The sequence below is a fragment of the Sarcophilus harrisii genome, chromosome 3 (assembly GCF_902635505.1).
Source record: "Sarcophilus harrisii chromosome 3, mSarHar1.11, whole genome shotgun sequence".
NCBI lineage: Eukaryota > Metazoa > Chordata > Mammalia > Dasyuromorphia > Dasyuridae > Sarcophilus > Sarcophilus harrisii.
The window spans coordinates 610,297,435-610,317,809 of NC_045428.1; the positions used below are offsets into that span (position 1 = coordinate 610,297,435).

Below are 20,375 nucleotides of genomic sequence, written 5' to 3' on the forward strand. Positions count from 1 at the left end.
TCTCATATCAGTGTCCTCAAGGGTAAAACAGGGATCATAACAGCAGCTATCTCACAGGGCTCTGGTGAGGACCAACCAAGATAATCTCTTTGCAGTGTCCAGGGAAATGCCTGGTAGCCATAGGTGCTTAAGCAATGCTTATTTCTTTCCCTCAAGGAACCTCTGGCTCTGACTGCAATTCTCCCGGCCTCTCCAAGAGCATGCTTCTACAAGACCATATCATAAGGATAATCTCGCTTTGTCAGATTGCAGTTGGGCTCCTTGGGAACGGCTTATGCCTCTTCTTGTATAGCTTGGCCAAGTTGACCAACCACAAGCTGAGGCCCATGGATGCCATTTTGGCCCAACTTGCTTTGGCCAATGCCATCCTGCTGCTCTCTAAGGGGATCCCTGAAGCATTATTGTATTTCAGGTCAGTATACTTCCTAGGGAATTATGGATGTAAACTTATATTTTACATCCAAAGAGTCAGCAGAGGCTCTTCTATCTGCACCACCTGGCTCCTGAGTGCCTTTCAGGCAGTTTTCATCAGTCCCAACAGCTCTAGGTTGGCCATTCTCAAGACCAAAAGCACAAAGTGCATGAGACCCACGTGTGTCCTGTGCTGGATATTCACCATGCTCATAGATATTTATGTGCCAATGTATATAACGGGCCCAAAGGACAGCAACCAAAGCCACATCAGGGGAATGGACCTTCAGTATTGCTACTGGGAAAATGTGCTTTCAGACATCAATTTCCTGCCCTCCCTTCGAGACCTCTTGTTTGTAAGCTGCATGAGCTTTGCCAGTAGCTACATGGTGTTTCTCCTGCACAGACACCGTCAGAGAACCCAACAGATTCACAGCACCAGACCCTCTCCAAGGAGCTCTCCAGAGATCAAGGCCACCCAAACCATCTTGCTGCTGGTGGGCTCCTTTATCACAACTTACTGTGTGAGCTGTGGATTTTTGCTACTTCATGTGTACTCTGTCAGTTCCAGTATCTGGGGAGGAAATGCATCCTTGTTTGTTACATTGTGTTTCCCAGTAATCAGTCCCTTTTTACTGATTCACATTGAAGGGAATCAGTCCAGCTGTGCTCCCTGCTGGAGGACCAGTCCTCATCCTCAGCAGAAGTCTTAGGGTTTCCACAAAGACTTTGGGAGGAGCTTGGTGTTCACTCCTCCAATTCAGAGGAAAGAAGGAGTTGATGTGTTTGGGATGAAAAACTGATTGAAAATGGCATATTGATGAGATTTCAGGAGATCAACTGCCTCTGGGACAAAGCATGGTAGAGTGCAAGGCAAGAAGAGATATGCTCTGCATCACTTGTTCTTATTATCTTTCTTGGGTGAGATACCACTATCGACCCATTATTATTCTACTTTCAGCAGAAGAAATATCCTGTCTCCACTCCATTTAGCTTAGGTTACTTTTTCTTTTAAAGGAAAAGAAATATTCTCCAGATTTAAATGGGACAGGAAAGTGGCACAGTGGATAGAGAGTACAAGATCTGGAGTCAGTGACACTCATCTTCCTGAATTCACACCTGGCTTCAAACTCTTACTAGTCGTGTGATCCTGGGCAAATCACTTCACCCTGTCTGCCTCAGTTTCCTCATGAGAGGACAAACCACGTCATCATATTTATGAAGAAAATCCCAAATGTGGTCACGAACAGTCAGACACAGTCGAAAAACAATTGAATAATAATAATTTTGCCAAATAATATCCCAATAAAATCAAAATGTAAGTGAATGGATGACTATTCATAAAAATAAGTGGACTTAAATAATCCAATCTCAGAAAAATAAACAGAACATGTTAAAGGAGTTGCTAAAGGAAACATTAGGAGAATCTTGAAATAATACCTAAATCTGTTAATAATTCAAAGAAAAACATTCTACTAGTATGAAAATTCTTTATAAACATAGCAAAAAAAGAGGCTCTGCCAAAATCCTCTTTTCTGACTATGGTATTTAAGGCAGCGGATTGAGCATTGCATAGAGGACTATGCCTGGAGTCTCAAACATCTGAGTTCAAGTTCAGTCTGTGACACTTTCTATGTGAGCCTGTCAAGGCATTAACTTTTATTTGCCTCAGTCTCCTTTAGGAGAACAAAGACAGATAAAGAAAACAACTTACCAATATTCCCAATGAACACTGGCACAAAAATTTTAAATAAAATATCAGCAAAGACATTATATCAATATTTTCAAAAATGTAAATGATGACTATGGGAGGTTTTTGTTTTTTTTTTTTTTTTTTTTTTACACCAGGAAATGTTGTCCTGTTAGGGCTTCATGGGCTTTCTTTTGTGTGAATATAATAAGGAAGGGTTTCTCTCTTAATCACTGTAAACAAGATTCTTGCCACAGTCCTCCTTAATAGGCTGATCCAAGACTGAAAATGTTCCATTTCCAAGATATATAAGGAACTGATTCAAATTTCTAAGAGAAAGAGCCACTTCCTAAATGATAAGTAATCTCAGAAAAACAAAGATTTCTCAAATTACAAAATTCAGGTTTTCTGTAATAATGGGAAAAGATGTTCCAAATCATTTCTATTTGTAAAAATGTAAATTTTTATAACTATGATATTCTACTACTTCACACAGACTGGCAAAGATAACCCTCCCTCAAAAAAGAGGAAATGATAAATATTGGAGGAGCTGTGAAGAAAGAGGCACATTGAACTCACCACTAGTGAGTGATCCCCAAGCTTGAAGTGGATACTTCCAGTCTTGGAGCTCCCTGATTGAGAACAGGGAGAGAATTTTTTGCTCCTCTTTTAATCTCAAGGACTTAACACAATGCCTGACCTATAGTAGGTTCTTAATAAATACTTACTAAATGACGGACATGAAATAATCCACATGCATAAAGAGTTTTCATAAAGAAGGAATAAGAAAATCTTTCTCAAATTTTATTTTCAAATTATGTTATATGCGGACTTATTTTTACTTTCATATAAATAACTGTCATCTTTCACTCTTCCTTCTCTCTCATTTCCCACATATAATCTGTTAACAAGGGCTGTTATTTTATCTCTACAGCATCTTTCACATAGGAGCTCTGATCTCTTCTGATCCATTGGCTAAACAGTGCACTGAATACACAGATTACACTTATCCACCATTTGTTGATGGTAAAATGTAATTATAGATGCCCAAATTAATTATAAAGGACATATGAAGAAAGATACTATCTGCATTCAGAGAAATAACTAAAAAAATAGAAGCTTCTATATAATAACCATTGATAGATACATTGATAGCTCTCATGGCAACCGTCTCTTGGGTGAGAAGTAGGGAAGAAAAAAAAAAAAAGATAAATAATAATTAAGTTGTATATTTGAAAGGAATAGCAAGTTATATATAATAGATTTACATTTCATATGCAATCATCTTTTTTACTGTGCTATATTATAGAAATGCTTATTTATTCCATAAACTAAAAATTAATTGAAGACTCTGGGGAGATAGCAGACTCAGTCTATAAATGTCAAACTCTCCAGATTTCCCCCACAAACAGAACAAATTTGTACTTTAGGATTAACATAGACTGGTGAAACACAAAGAAGACTTAGAGCAGAACAGAATGTCTCTGGCACAAGCAAGAAAACCCAAAGAAATCCTCAAGCCAGGGATTAACTCAGGGGCAAACACCTCTAGATTACCTCCATAAAAACAGCAAGTGGGGAGTTCTGGGGCTGCTGGCTGGCGCCTCAGCAAGAATGACAGAGACTTTCACTTCCCAGACAATGTGTAAAGTCAGGGTTTGAGACCCAGAAGACTGAGGGAACTTTGGCCGATTAGAAATGTCAGGCCCAGCTGTGCCGCTGAGACAAGTCCCTGAGCTAGAAGGAATTACCACAGCAAGCATGTAGAAGCATGGGGCAGGGACCCTGCTGGTTGTAGGCAGTCGCAGGAAGGTGGAGCACTTGGTTTTGGGTTTCAAGTCAGAGGGGAGAGCTAAAGGGAAGCTAGAGTCATCATCCTGCCACCCCACGATTAGAGATGCTTACAGTAATGTTGTCTGCTGTTCTCGTAGTTTCCAGAATCCAGACACCAGTACCTGGAATTGTTATCTCTTCTTGTAAGCTGATGATGGTGATTCAAGGAGACTGAGAGGCAGTTGTTATTCTCTGACCTCCCCACCAAGAGGCGGTTGTATTGTCTGACCTCTCTCCTCTTCCCTCTGCCTCAAATTTATCTCATTCCCAGTCCACAAGCAACACCTATGTAAAGGCTGCCCCACAACTCCCTCAAGAGTCACACTCCACAGCTGTGAAGGCTCTCAGAGAATTGACCTGCCCCTTCACCCAGGCATGGTTCTTAACACACTAATACTTCTCATTAAAAAAAAAATAAGAGGGACTTGGGTTCATCCTCAAAGGAGGATGTTAAAAAAAAAAAAAAGTTAAAAAAAATTAAAAAGTTAAAAAAAAAAAAACTTCTCCCAAGCCAAAGTGTAAGCCCTTGAACATAAAGGGGTGGGTCTCAATTTCATTATTCCATTATCAACTCCGAAAGAGTAGGAATAATAGCTTTTTTAATGGAAGACAGAAAATATTCATGGATACCAGAGCATCCAACTCAACATATACAAAAGTGATAAGGATTATTATTTATTCATTTCTGATGTCACCAGCAGCAAAGGTTAAGAACGATTCCTGGCTCGAGAATCTCCTTTATTCTTTATCCACTCGGCATTCCAGCGTGGCTTCAGAGGGATCACGTAGCACTTGGGGATAAAAACGCAGCCTAACAAGCCAGCACTGGAGCCAAAATGGCAAAGATCTCCAGAGCAACCATGACCTTCCCCTTGGCGCTGTTGTATGTGGGGAGGAAGGAGATCCAGACACTATAGAACACCAGCAAACTGATGAAGTTGGCATCATTGATGGTGTCAGGGAGGTTTCTGGCAGGGAAGACACCATAAAGTCCCCCAGAGCCAGGATGCCCATATAGCCCAGGATACAGTAGAAGGCAACGACCGAGCCTTCCTTACACTCAGTTATAATGTGGCCAGCTTCAGATCATATGTCTGTGGCTGGGAAAGGGGGAGAGGTCTCCAGCCAAATGCCACAGATTGTCACTTGGATCATATGATAGGTAAAGACAAAAGAGTTGGACACAACTCTATCCACACTCTGATCCTGCTCCCTGGTCTTGTATCCTTAAAGGCCAGAATCAGAGGCATGGTTTTGGCCAAAATGGAGGAAAGAGACAAATACTGTCTGCTGAAAGAGACAGATTGCAGTGGTAAACTGGCCTATGAAGAATAAAGAGCAGAGAAAACAGAGAGTCAAAGATGGGAGGAGAGTATAACTGAGGTCCCGGTTATCGGCTTTAACAAGAGGAGTGCCTCAAAACTTCCCAAAGATCATGAGAATCGGGACTGTGAAGAAGGAGAGCAAAACAGCTGTACAGGCTAGAGATAACCCCAAAGGGTCTTCATAGGGCCAGAAAGCTTATTGTCTTAGGAAGGCAGAGATCAGTCTCTTGATTTGGACACTGATGAAGTGGGCACTCCACACAGTGGTCCGTATTTACTGGAGCAAAAAGACTTATTGGTCAGGAAATTAACCCTGTTTCTACATGAGCCTTCCGTTACTCAGCAACAAGATAGTGGAACAGACATTTTCTCTGATAAAGGCTTCACTAGCAACCTCAAAAATCTAATACATAGGTCAGTTTGTCATAAAATCCATTGGCATAGAGGGCCTAGGCCAGGCTGTGGAAATTTGGCCAAAAAACAGCTGAGACAAAAGTCGGGAGCAAAAGTCTGCCAGGGTCCACAATCCCTTGCCAATCCCCATCTATGGGAGTTCCTTCCCTCTGGAGATTATCTCCAGTGCATGCTGGGCCTGGTGTCTGGAAGGTCCAAGTTCAAATCTGACCTCAGACATTTAGTAGCTTGCACAAGTCATTTGACTTCAATTTTTAAAAAATGTAAAATGGGGATAATAATAGCATTTACATCACAGAATTGTTGTGAAAGTCAAATGAGATAATTTTTGTGAGTTAAATGATCATTAAAACACCAGTTATTGGGGAGATCCAAGGATTTTTCCCTTCCTATCTCTCCATTCTCTATTGGGTCAGATCAGCATCTGAAGGACAGCATTCTTTATGAAATCGGATTAACTTTCTCTTCAGCCTTCTTCAGATCCCATCCAAGTGGAGAAACCCACTGTGTTCTACTTAGGCTTGGGAGGAATAGATCCTTAGTCTACCTTGTCCAAGGCTGGAGGTGGGCTGGGAACAAGAATGAGTAGAGTCTCGTTCCCAACCCCTTATTGAAACAGGCCCACTTCTCATTACAATATTCAGTCTTCTCTTTAGATGTTAACAAATCAGAGGTGATTGCCCCCATCAGAAATACCTATTCTTCCCAGGGTATATTAGTATTGAATGGATTCCATGAGGGGTAGTTAGCATTCAAGAGTGTTACTCAACCTGCTTATTAATTATAAGCTAGCACAATACAGAAAATAATTAATGACCCAGAAATTATGTCTCTAGAACTTTTCATGCATCACAGTTTGAAGACCCACTGAAGGAACAAGAGCTCTGAACTACAGATTCTTCACAAAAACATGCCTCTATTTTGGACCCAAGTGGAGAATTTTCCCAAAAAAAAAGATTTTTGTTAGTTTTGAGATTCAGAAGGGACCGCAAAAAGTTGGGGGTTGCAGACCAGTATTGTGAGGTGTCTCAAAAGAATCTGTAGGCTTGAACCCATCTTCAAGTCAAGACAAAGTTTATTAAAATTGTAATGCCAAATGAAGCAGGCTAAGTTCCAAAAGAAATTAGCAAAGAACCAGGAGCAAGAAGACAGATTTATAGGGAAAAGATCGAAATCAGGTGCTTCTTATCACTGATATGCTACTTTTATGGCTTACAGGTAGAATTGAGGAGTGATCTTAGAAGTGGAATTGAAGAGTGGGTTGATATGCACCTCATTATTGTCTCAGACAGCCAGCAATATTTGTGGAACTACAGCACTCCCAAGGCCAGGTAGCCTTAGGGTTGCTGCCACATCTCCCCTAGAAGCTGCACCCTATTATCAGGACTGGCTGTGAGATTAGAACTCTCCTTTTTACTAGTAATTAGATTTCCTCTGGGTAAGTTTATGTTTTATGTCTGCTTTTGTCTTGGTTTTGTGCTGTAGTTTTCTAATTTTCGCCATCGCAGTGCAGTGCTGCTGTGTCAAATAAATGCCTCTGTTTGAAAGAAATTCTTCTGAAATAGGCTATATGGGGATAAAAGGGAATAACATGTGTACACAGTCAAAGATTATCAGGGAAATTGGGGGTATTTTGGACTTTAGCTGACAAAATCCAGTTCATTAGTATGGAACCCCAAAGTTCTAGCAATATATTCCAAATTTTTTCCAGCAATAAAAAAAGAAGAAGAAGAAATCTGGGAGGAGGAATATGCTGGCAGAGTTCTCTAAAACTACAAGGCTTGCTCTCCTCTTTGTCATATATAAATTAAGCTAGGGGAGCACCGAATCTTACAAAAGCTGGGGAGGTCATTTTCAGGTAGCTAGATGTAAGTGCAGAATTAGGTACTCCAATGACTAAAAATCATCTGCTGTTTGCAGAATAGGAAGCAGATAGGCAAGCAAAAGAAATTGCCTGGAACAAAATACAAGTACTCCCAAGCAAGAAAAAGATATTTTATCTCAAATTTGATTTTTGCTAGGCTCTGTGTACTCTGTATCTGTCTGTGAGATTTTCTAAGCTCAACTTGATGATGTTTTAAAAGGGTAATTTTGATTTGAAAGTGTTCTCTTTCTGTCTTTTCATTATGTCCAAAATCAGGAGACAGGGAAGGGGGGATTTCCCCCAGTTTGTAAAAGTTTTCAGAGTTGGAGGTGAAATTGGAGAAGGGATTTCTCTCTAAGTAAAAATGACAGATTTTTCTTTGTGGGGGGCTTTAGTTGTGGCTTCAAGCTGATATAATCTCAGACTAAATAATCCATAATCTAGTTGTAGCCTGCTAAGGCTGATTCTTAGGAGCAAAGCCACCATCTCTAGTGACAATAATTAATGAACCAGTTATATAGTCATTTGGATTATGTTTAGATTAAATCTAGGGAATTGTCTTTGCCCACCCAATATATCTGAAATTAAGGAAATGTGTTTAAAGCTGCAGAAATAAGTTAGTAGGAAGGAAAATATCAATTTGCAGGTTTGTTTGGTTTTTTTTTTTTTTTGAGAATAGTGATGACATGTGGCAGGAAAGAAAGAGGCAGTAGATCAAGAAAGATATAGATAAGTGAAATGGGATCACTTGGGTTTGTACAGGGCTTGGCTGTGACAAAGGAAATGGTCCTCATCAGTGGCCATGGGGTGAAGAGATTGTGACAGAAAACATTTGGTCAAGTTGAGATAAGGGTAAGAGAAATGGAGGAAGTTCTTGGGGAATGACCACAATTTTTTTGGTAAAATAGGAAGCCATTCTTGTTGGGGGGGGGGGAGGAGGGAGGGAGAGAAAGAGAATAAGGGAGAGAACATCTGAAGGGACAATCCAAAGACAAGTTGTAGAGAGATAAGTGAAAACAAAGGAAGCAAAGACACTTGTTGTAAATAACCTTCTCCCTCTAAAGTCTCTTCACCTCCTACATTTCCTATCACAGTAAAAAGCAATACCATTCTCCCAGTCTCTTTGGTTTACAATCTAGGAGTCACTCTGGACTTACTACCTCTCATACCCACCACCACCCATGAGAAGTTTGAGGAAGTGTTAGGAGTCTTACAAGGTGCTAAGTCAGTGGAATTGATAGAGACAATAATTATCTAATTTAGCATGGTTCAGTAGGATGGATTAAATCCTACAAGGAGATGTTATGGGCCAGAACTTGAAACAAGGTACTAAGTGGAATTAAAGAGACTTTAGCATTGATTTACTCCTACAACAAATAATGGTTTTCTAGTGATATAACGATTGGTGTGTACTCAGTGTACAGCATATAAGCAAGAAGCTTTCAGGACCAGGAGGACAAGCCCTCTAGAACACAAGCCCACTAAAAGCTCTCAGAACTTCAGCCAGGATTCAGTCGAGGAGATTCACAAGTCAGAGAAGGCACCTTAAGCTCTTGGAACCAAGACTTCAGAAGGCCTCTAAGAAAAACTAGCTGAGCCCCAAGTGAAGGAGACAATAAAGGATTTGGACTTTAACTCCTGGCTGCATTTGGGGTGATTATTCTGAACTGAAATGAAGGCTGCTCCCAGAAGCCCCCGAGGAAACTTGGTCCCAGAGAATTTTAGAGAAGAATATTACAAGGAAGGATGAAAAGGTTTTGAAGAGCCACCATGGAAAGTGGGATAGTGACTGAATTGTGAGGCACTGTAGGATTGCCCAGCTCAATTCAGCAGTACATGTGTAGATATGAAGGCAACTAATAGTAGGAGTGATCCGAGGCTCAAGTTTAGCTAGACACAATCAGCAAAATGATAAGAGGGCAAGGAACTTAAGAGAACATGTTAGTGCAGAGGGGAAGCAGTTCACCCAGAAATTAAGAGGAAGAATGCTAGCATAGGAGTAATGGCTTGGCCATTCTCCAATTGAAAAATGGTCAAAGGATATGAACAGACAATTCTCAGATGAAGAAATTGAAACTATTTCTAGTCATATGAAAAGATGCTCCAAGTCATTATTAATCAGAGAAATGCAAATTAAGACAACTCTAAGATACCACTACACACCTGTCAGATTGGGTAAGATGACAGGAAAAAATAATGATGATTGTTGGAGGGGATGTGGGAAAACTGGGACATTGATTCATTGTTGGTGGAGTTGTGAACGAATCCAACCATTTTGGAGAGTAGTTTGGAACTATGCTCAAAAAGTTATCAAACTGTGCATACCCTTTGATCCAGCAGTGTTACTACTGGGATTATATCCCAAAGAGATTATAAAGAAGGGAAAGGGACCTGTATGTGCACGAATGTTTGTGGCAGCCCTTTTTGTAGTGGCTAGAAACTGGAAACTGAATGGATGTCCATCAGTTGGAGAATGGCTGAATAAACTGTGGTATATGAAAATTATGGAATATTACTGTTCTGTAAGAAATGACCAACAGGATGATTTCAGAAAGGCCTGGAGAGACTTACACGAACTGATGCTGAGTGAAATGAGCAGGACCAGGAGATCATTATATACTTCAACAACAATACTCTATGATGACCAGTTCTGATGGACCAGGCATCCTCAGCAACGAGATCAACCAAATCATTTCTAATGGAGCAGTAATGAACTGAACTAGCTATGCCCAGAAAAAGAACTCTGGGAGATGACTAAAAACCATTACATTGAATTCCCAATCCCTATATTTATGCACACCTGCATTTTTGATTTCCTTCACAAGCTAATTGTACAATAATTCAGAGTCTGATTCTTTTTGTACAGCAAAATAATGTTTTGGTCATGTATACTTATTGTGTATCTAAGTTATATTTTAATATATTTAACATCTACTGGTCATCCTGCCATCTAGGGGAGGGGGGGGGGGGGTAAGATGAAAAATTGGAACAAGAGGTTTGGCAATTGTTAATGCTGTAAAGTTACCCATGTATATATCCTGTAAATAAAAGGCTATTAAATAAAAAAAAAAAAAGGAGTAATGGCTTGGGAGAGAACTGATTAGTCAAGGATCCAGAGGTTATAAGTGTAGGTAAAAAAAAAATTAGGGCTTGTAAGAAAAGGTAGAGAAAAGGGTGAAAAGCAATAGATTATAATCATAAAAGGAGATTTCAAATCTCTGAACATGGAGATGACATGTGAATAATGGCAAGCTCACACATATGACTTTTTGTGTATGGCTAAGATTAGATGGATTGTTGTTTACTTTTTCAAACATGTTCAACGCTTCATAACTCCATGTACTATAGAACATTAGCCCTTTCTATCCTCTGCTGTCTATCAAAGATGGTCCCAGCTTATGTTCACTGATTCCTGACACTGTACATGTCATCCTCTGCCAACCCTTTTTTTTCTTTTTTACCTTCAATCTTTCCCAGTATCAAGGTATTTTCCATCCTCTTGTTATGTGGTCAAAGTATTTAAATATTCAGACTTAGTATTTGACCTTCCAGAAAATAGTCTGAATAATTTCTATAAATATTAACTGATTTGATCTCCTTGTTCTCCAAATGACTTTCAAATCTTCTCTAAAACAATTCAAAAGTATCAAAATTGTAGCACTCGGCTTTTCTTATAGTATAACTCTCACATTTATACATTACTACTGGGAAAACCATAGCTTTGCCTACATGGACCTTTGTCAACAAAATGATGTCCTCTGGGAGATGACTAAAAACCATTACATTGAATTCCCAATCCCTATATTTATGCCCACCTGCATTTTTGATTTCCTTCACAAGCTAATTGTACAATATTTCAGAGTCTGATTCTTTTTCTACAGCAAAATAACGTTTTGGTCAGGTATACTTATTGTGTATCTAATTTATATTTTAATATATTTAACATCTACTGGTCATCCTGCCATCTAGGGGAGGGGGTGGGGGGGGTAAGAGGTGAAAAATTGGAACAAGAGGTTTGGCAATTGTTAATGCTGTAAAGTTACCCATGCATATATCCTGTAAATAAAAGGCTATTAAATAAAAAAAAAAACACCAAAATGATGTCACTGCTTTTTCCAGATTTGCCAAAGTGCCAGCTTCATTTCAGTGTTATAATTGCCAAATCCAGTGATCTTTGAGCCCAGAATATAAGTCTGACACTGTGGTGTTCTTCTTTTCTCAAAAATAATGGTTCTTTGGTAGCAGGTTTCTTGGGGGGCTTCTGGAGACAGCCTTAATTTCAGTTCAAAGTAATAATCACCTCAAATGCCACCAGGAGGAAATACAGTTCTTTATTGTCTCTTCCAAAATAGCCTGGTTAGTTTTCTTGGAGGCCTATCTCTCTGCTTGGTTCCAAGAGCTCTTGCAGCTTGTCCTTTGCGTCTGCCAGCTTCAGCCTCCAGCTCTGTCTGAATCTTGGTTCTGAATCTTCTCAACTGAATTCTGGCTCTGTCAGTCTCCCGAACTGACTTACTCCACTGACTGATGTCTGACTGAGGCTCTAAGAGTTTCTTATATATGATCTCTTAAAGGTGTGAACCCAAAGGTTGACTCCTCCTCTGAGAGTGGGATTGTGGGAGGTGTAACTTGGGAATCTCCCAGATTTGTGAACTCTAATGTGTGACCTAATGTGTGAACTCGCAAAGGTGTAAACTTAAGTACAAAAGCATTGTTTCTATCAATTCCAGTGAGTTAACACTTTGTAAGGATTCTAACATCTCCCACTTTCTTTTGATTTAGAACATAAGGTGGTCATGACATCCCTGACTTCTCAAGGAGGTGAGAACCCCCAAAAAGGTGATCACACCTTCCCTGACTGCTCAAAAAAGAAGTGAAAACACCATAAAAAGGAGGTGGTCATACCCTCCCTGACTTCTCAGGAAGGGAGATGAAAACACCAAAGGAAATGGGAAATCAAATCAGATTAGTGGGTATCTGAAGGGACTCACTCCTAAAACAGGTATATATAAATCCATCAGTATGGGAAGTATTACACATAATTGCATAAATTACATAAGCACATAGCAATATAACATAGGCTAGTAGTGATGAAACAAATAACATGAATCAACATGAGAAATTATATATGTCCATAAGTCCTAGAAATAGTCCAAAAGGAATCCATTTTCCATTAGTTCATGTGCCAGGAATCCAATAATTCCTGCGAGCTTTGAAGTCCTGCAATAGTCTCATCAACAATTTTTCATCTCAAGGAATCCAATGATTCCTGCTGGTTTTCAATCATGCAACAGTCTCATCTTGTGTTAGGGAATCCAATGCTTCCTGAAGATTTTAAAGTTCTTTTAAAGTCTCATTGTCAGCCATGCTCTTTCAGTGTCAGAAGTTTCTTAAATCTTCTTTGAGGTTTTTCTCCTTTTCTGTCTCTCTTCAGGTGCTCATTGCTACCCATCGGTTTCCTTCTCTATCTGTAGGAACACAAGCAAACCCTCTCTCCCAGGCAGTTAACCTATCTAATTCCCTTCTATTTACCAGTGTCAAATTAATTGATACATGAAGTGATTTTCTATGTAAGATAATAGGAAAACACATTCAACTAAATCAATGTCATTTGACTGGCAATATGTTCTGTTTTAAAATCCATAATATTGTGTATATTATTATGCTTCTAATTTTTCTTACGATTTTTGAAAAATCATGGTATAAGAAATGCTATCAATTTGACAAATGATTCCTAGAGGATGGTGTAATTATATGCTTAGAAAATTAATTCCTCTTTGAATCTAGATTCTGTGAAATTATAAATTGAGTTTTGGATAGAATATGATTATAATGTTTAAAAGATGGTAAGTATTTAATTGAATATATTTTGCTTCAAAATGGATGATAATGCTACTTACTCTTTGGGTAATGATAATGTCTTACTCTGTGTGAAGTTCTTTAAAAACTTAGCAGGTTCCTTGGGACCTTCTCCTTGAGGAAGGTCATAAAATTTCAGTAGCCCTAGGGAAGAACTTGCTGAAAAAAATGTTAAATTCTAAAATAATGAAGTGATTTAATGAAATATTGGGACTTATCAAAACCCAAGTATGTGTATATGGCTGAGGAAATGGGATGGTGGGGAAGGGAGGATATGGAGAAAGGCTAAAAAGTTTATTATTATATAGAAGTTTTTATGATAATTATCTGACCACTGATTATGAAAATGATAAAATTGCAATACATATTTTATATCAATTTAGTCTCAACACATTATAAGGTGTTTTTTTTTTGTTTATTTTAAATAGCATTTGATTTTTCCAAATACACGCAAAGATAGTTTTCAACACTCACCTTTGTAAAACCTTGTGTTCAAAATTTTTTTTCTCCCTCTCTCCTCCTTTCCTTCCCCTCCAAGAGAAGAAAGAATCGCATGTAGGTTAAACATGTACAATCCTTCTAAACATATTTCCATATTCATCATGCTATACAAGAAAAATCAGATTGAAAGGGGGAAAAATGAGAAAAAATAAGTGAAAACAACAGCCAAAAAAGGGGAGAGGAGAATACTAGGCTTTGATGCACATTAAGTCTCCATAGCTTTCTCTCTGGATATGGATAGTATTTCTATCACATCAACAGACTACAGTTTTAAAGATAGGATTTTTGCCTTGAGGATTGATATTGCAGTATCTTAAGATATGGATTCAGTTAGTCAGAAAGCTTACAGTCAATGTTTTCGTGAATTCTGAATGAACTCTCAGATATTCACTATTTCTATGAAACTCTAGAATTTAATTATTTTCTTAATTTCTATGGATGGATTTGAACTAAAAGAAAGAGTAAGGTAAGGCCTTGGATGTGTTTAAGTTGTTGCTCTTGTTCAGTTATGTTGACTTTTCATGAACACAAGGCATTTTTATTCTCCACGTTCTCTCGAAGTCTGCCTAAGCTCATGCTCATTACTTCCATTATATACTCCCTATCCATTTCAGCCCCTGCTGTTCCCTTCTCCTTTTGCCTTCAATCTTCCCAACATAAAGGTCTTTCCCAATGAGTCCCATCTTTTCATTATGTGGCCAAAGTATTTAAATCAGATTCAGTATTTGACTTTAAAGTGAATAGATTAGATTAATTTCTTTAAGTATTGACTGATTTGACCTCCTTGCTCAAAAATTTTCCCACACCACAATTCAAAAGCATGTATGCTGTGATGCTCAGCTATCATGGTCCAGCTCTCACAGCTACTACATGCACTGTTACTGGGGAAAAAAAATAGGTTTGACTGTATGGATCTTTGTCAGCAAGTTAATGTGGTCCAGATTTAGTACAAGTGTCTTTTAATTTCATGGCTGCAGTCACTGTCTATAGTGACTTTGGAGCCCAAGAATATAAAACCTGACTCTGTTTCAATTTCTTCTCCTATTTGCCAGGAAGTGATAATACCAGTAATCATGATCTTAAGTTGGTTAGTTTATTGTTGTTCGATGTTAACCTTCAAGCTTTTTCCCTCTCCTCTTTCACCTTCATCGAGAAGCTTTTGGATTTCTGCCATCAGAGTGATATCATATGCATATCTGAGGTGTTGATACTTATCCCAGCAATCTTAATGCCTGCTTTTGACTCATCCAATGTGGCATTTTATGTAATGTACTCTGCATATAAGTAAATAATGTGACAATGTATGGCTTGTTGTAGTTCTTTTCCGATCTTAAACCAATCACTTGTTCCATGTCTGGTTCTAACTGTTGCTTCTCAAGCCACAGAGAAGTAAAATAATCTGGTCCTCCCATCTCTTTGAGGACTTGCCATATTTTGTTGTGGTCCATATAGTGAAAAGCTTTAGTGAAGCTGATGAAGTAGAATAGATGCTTTTGGGGAACTCTCTTGCTTTCTCCATAATCCAGAGATTGCTGGCAATTTGGTCTCTAGTTCCTTTGACTCTTCAAAAAACAGTCTGCACTTCTGGTAATTCTTGGTTCCCATATTGTGAAGCCTAACTCTTAGAATCCTAAACATCACCTTGGTGACATGTGAAAAGAGTATGATTCAATAATGATCAGTAAATTCAACATTCCTTGACATTGCCCTTCTTTAGGATTGGGATATAAACTGACCTTTTCCAATCCAGTGGCCCCTCTTGACTTTTCCCAATTTGCTGACATATTAAGGGCAGAACTTTTACAGTATGGTCTTTTAAGATTTTTAAGTTGTTCAAGTAGAACTCCATCACTCACTAGCCTTGTTAGCAATGCTACTAAGGCCTGCTTAACTCCAGGATGTCTGGCTCTAGATCAGTAACCACACCATCTCCGTTATAGGTAATGTGAAGATTTTTCTTGTATGGCTTTTTTGTATATTCTTGTCACCTCTTCTTAATCTCTTTGTCTTTTATAATGCCCATTTCTTTCATAAAATATTCCCTTGATATCTCTAATTTTCCAATCTATTGTTTGCTTCTATTTTTTGCATTGCGCATTTTCTTGGCAAAGGAGTGGCTTAAGGCAAATACAGGTGAAAGTACTTGCCCAGACTCACATAACTAGTGAATGTCTGAGGCCATATTTTAATTCAGGCCTTCCTGATTCTAGATCCAGTTCTTTATCTACTGAGCCATCTCCTGCTTATTACGTACTAGAGGTCAATCTTTTTCTTTAACTATGATTGCCACAACATGAGAAAATGATAATTGATATTGATATGGTAATTTGAAAAATGAAAATTCTTCCATAAAATGTGAGTACATTTTATGATGTATTTCAATGTGTGTTCTTATTCTAAATCCCTACTCCTAATTATATTTTCCTTTTATTAGCTTTGTTTCCTTGCTCCAAGACCCAGGCTCCATTTCCTAAGCTTCAACCTCACCTTTCTAATTTAATTATCATCTCTTCAAACACCCAATTTAATTTCTGCTTCTTTGTGGAAACCAAACCCCCATTCAATTCTCACATATTTGCTTTTTTTAAAATTGGGACAATATTGCTTCCAGGATTCTTTTCTGTATTTGGCTCGATGAATCACTGAAAACCCCAAAATTCAAATAATGTATTTAATAAAAAATATATAGTCCAATATCCCCCAGGATGAAGACAGTTCCTTAGGTGATTAAAAACAGAGCAGAGGATTAAAATAAAAACAGGCCAGAAGGTTAAAAATAGTTTGAAAGGAAATGTTCCAGAGTTTCCTGGGCATAAAAGATAAGAATCACACAAATACACACACACACAACACACACAGCCTCATATTCTTTCATAGTTCCTATGGAGGACTAATATACACAAAATAAATACAAATTCATTTGCAAATTTCTCCTATTAGCATCAAGCATCATCTTCCGGGGCAGATAACATGAGTTGGTCCTTATTTGTCTTTGAATTGAATCCACACTTTCATGGATCATAATCTTATATGAGTGTATCTCATTACTTCTTCAATGGATTATAAATTCCAAGAGAGGAGCCAGATCTGCCTCAGTATTCTTAGTGCACCATGTTATATATTTGATGGATAATTCCTGAATTTGATTGTATTGCATGAGGGATGGTTATTCATCTTGAAATTTTGCTTATCTATTCCAAGTACTACGACCAGTGTGAACACAAAGTCACAGAATCACAAAAGTGGCCATCCTGCCCTTGATAAATAGCCTCTCTATAACCTACTCAGATGCATTGATCTGTCCAATATTCATGAAAAGACCTCTAATGAAGAACCTGCTCCTTCCCAATATAATGCATTCTGTTTTCTGATAGTTCTAATAATTGTTATTCCTTCTATCCATTCTCAATCTTCTCCTCCCGGATGAGTATCCAGAACTCTTATGTCACCTAGCACCAGGCAGAACAAGCCTAATACCTCTTCCACATGACAGCCTTCCAGCTACATAAGGATTCGTGATGTTTCATCTTTTAATCTAGTCTTCTTGAGTCTAAGATACTGATTTTTTAAATTGATCTCCATGTGGCATAATATTGGGCCCTTCATTATTCACAATATGAGTGAAAGTTCAGAGATACAGGTTTAGGCTCAATATAAGAACAAATGTGGACTAGCAAAAGTTAAATGCAAGAGAAAAAAGAATAACATAAATGTAAATTTAAGGAACTTCAGGGATTAAAGGAAGAAGTCAGGAACATCAAATTTATGTAAGGAAAACAAATATCAGGAACCAAATGTGCATTTAAGATAGGGGGGAAAGATTCTGAGGAGATGGGGGAGTAGGACTGTAAATTTCAAGCTCTCTGGATTTCCCCCACAAATAGAACAAATTTGCACTTCAAAATGAACTTAGACTGGTGAAAAATCAAGACGACTTGGGGCAGAACGGTGGTCATACTGTTATAACCTAGAAGTTCTGAAGAAAGTCCCCAGGTTGGGGATTAACCCGTAGGAAGTGCAGACACCTTCCAGCCAGCTCTGCAGAAAGACCTAGTGGGAAGCCTGGGGCAAGCTGGTTTGGCTGGAGCCTCAGTGGGAGCCACAGAAACTTTCACCTCCTAGAAAGTGTGAGGAGTAGGGGGTCTGAGTCAAGGAAGACTGAGGAAACTTTTGTTCATCAGGAACACCAGGCCCGGCTGTGCTGCTGGGACACAGCCCTGGGGAAGAAGGAACCAGCACACTAGGAGTGCAGAAGCAGAGGGACAGGGAGACTACTGGCAGTGGTACTTGCAAGAGGGTGGAGCTCTTGGTTTGGGGTTCCAGGTCAGTGAGGAAAGATGAAATGAAGCCAGAGACTCCATCTCTCCATCTCATGATTCCACTAATACTTCCCACTTTAAAAAAAAAAAAAAGGAACTGGCAAAGAATAGGGAAAACCGGGGTTTATCTTCAGAGGACATTGAATTTTTAAAAAAGGTTCTTCTACCCCAAAGAGTAATGTTAAATGACTCCCTGCTCATAAAGCATTTAGAGAACCCAAAAATGTTAAAATGAAATGAGAGACACTGAGGAAAAATTTAAAAATGAAATAAAAACCATCCAAGGAAAACAAGATTATGAAAAAAAAAAGCAAACCAACTAGAAAAGGAGATACAATCTTAAAGACAAAAATAACTGTTTGAAAATTAGAATTGGGCAAAGGAAAGCCAGTGAAGCTAAGAACCAAACAGAATATAAAGAATGAAAAATAGAACAGAATGTGCAACATGAGAAAGTTAACAGATTTGAAAATCAAGAAGAGAAAATAGAATTGGACTACCTGAAAGCTGTAACCAAGAAAAGAACTTTTCACAATTAATGCAAGAAATAACCCTAGAAAATTGTCGTGGAGTGTTATAAAATAAAGGGAAAATAAAAATAGAAAAAAATCCATCAGTCTCCAAGGCAATCCCAATAGAATTTGGATAGAAAATGCCATCTGGATTCCCAAAAGGGGGAAAAAAAAAAACTATGGAGATTGAATGTAAATCAACACATACTATATTCACTTCTTTTTTTTCTTAACTTTCTCTTCCATGGTTTTTCCCTTTTGTTCTGATTTTTCTCTTCCAAAATGATTCAGAAAGCAGTGTATATTAAAAAAGAAAGAAAGGAATTAAAGTATTCATTAGAAGGTCAAATACTGAAGCTGAAACTTAAATACTTTGGCCATATAATGAAAAGAAAGAATTCTTTGGAAAAGACCCGATGTTGGCAAAAATCAAAGGCAAAAAAAAAAAGGTGACAACAGAACATGATATGGAAAGATAGTGTCATAGAAACACCAGATATGAATTTGACATAGGGACAGAGTGGAATATAGGTGGTTCCATAGAGTCATCAAAAGTCGGACATGACTTAACAAGAAACTTGTGACTTTTAAAAAATTTGTGTATCATATTCCTTTTTTAGACTGTAAACTCCTTTTGGGGTTCCTAAAATAATGTTCTATATATAGTAAGGACTTAAATATTTGCAGAATCTTTGAAATGAATAAAAACTCTTATTTTAAAAAAAAAATCTACTAATCACCACCTTAAAGATATCCTTGTAGAAAATCAATGGGAATATAATGACCAAATTTCAAAATCCCCAGATCAAAGAGAAACTTTTGCAAGAAAGAGGAAAAAAAAACTATTCAGGTATAATTAGAATTGTACAGGACTTATTAGCAGTCACAATAAAAGACTGCAAATCCTGGAATCATATATACCAGCAACCAAAAGAATTATATCTGCAGCCAAAAATATCATATACAGTAAAATTATCCAAATTGTGAATTTTTTTAAATGGACATTCAACAAACCTGCAGATTTTCAGGACTTTTTTTTTTTTTTTCAACCAAACCCAAACTCGATGGAAATTTTAACATGTAAGAACCAATGTTCAAGATGATTTTCAAGGAACTTAACGTGGACAAATTGTTTTTTACATGGAAATGTATACCACATAATTAAGATTGACATCAGCAATTGGATAGCTCAGAAGAAAGATTTATATAAATGAGGTGCAGAGGAAGCATAGACAAAGGCACTAGGAGGGATGGAGGGCTCATCCTTCTGAAAACCTACTCACATCAGGAATGGGTTCAATAGGAAATACTACATACATACCATGAAGGGTCTAGCACCCTCCAAAATGTATGAAGAAATAAGGGGAGAGAAGGATGGACAAAACAAAGGGTGGGGAAAGAAGACAAGGAAGGGTGGGAAGACGATAAGTAACAGCAAGGCAAGTTAAGGAGCAAATTAAAGCAGAAGAGTTAACAGGGATAAGAAAAAAGAGATACACACAAACACTACCAAGATCAGGAGTAGAATTTATTAGGAAAAAAAAGTACAGCTAATAATCATTGATCTTAGACACAATCATATCTAAAGACTCATTCAAGACAGCAATTTACATGTCAGCCATACTAATACGATTTTAGATGCATGGTTAC

At 38.0% G+C, this 20,375-nt stretch overlaps 1 protein-coding gene across 1 annotated transcript; it reads left to right on the forward strand.

Annotated features, from left to right (window-relative positions):
- Window positions 1–54: 54 nt before the first annotated feature.
- LOC116423071 (vomeronasal type-1 receptor 4-like) lies at window positions 55–1,126 on the forward strand. The gene has a single exon (XM_031964141.1). The coding sequence runs from the start codon at window positions 135–137 to the stop codon at window positions 1,122–1,124; it is 990 nt and encodes a 329-aa protein (XP_031820001.1). The 5' UTR covers window positions 55–134; the 3' UTR covers window positions 1,125–1,126.
- The last annotated feature ends 19,249 nt before the right edge of the window (window positions 1,127–20,375 follow it).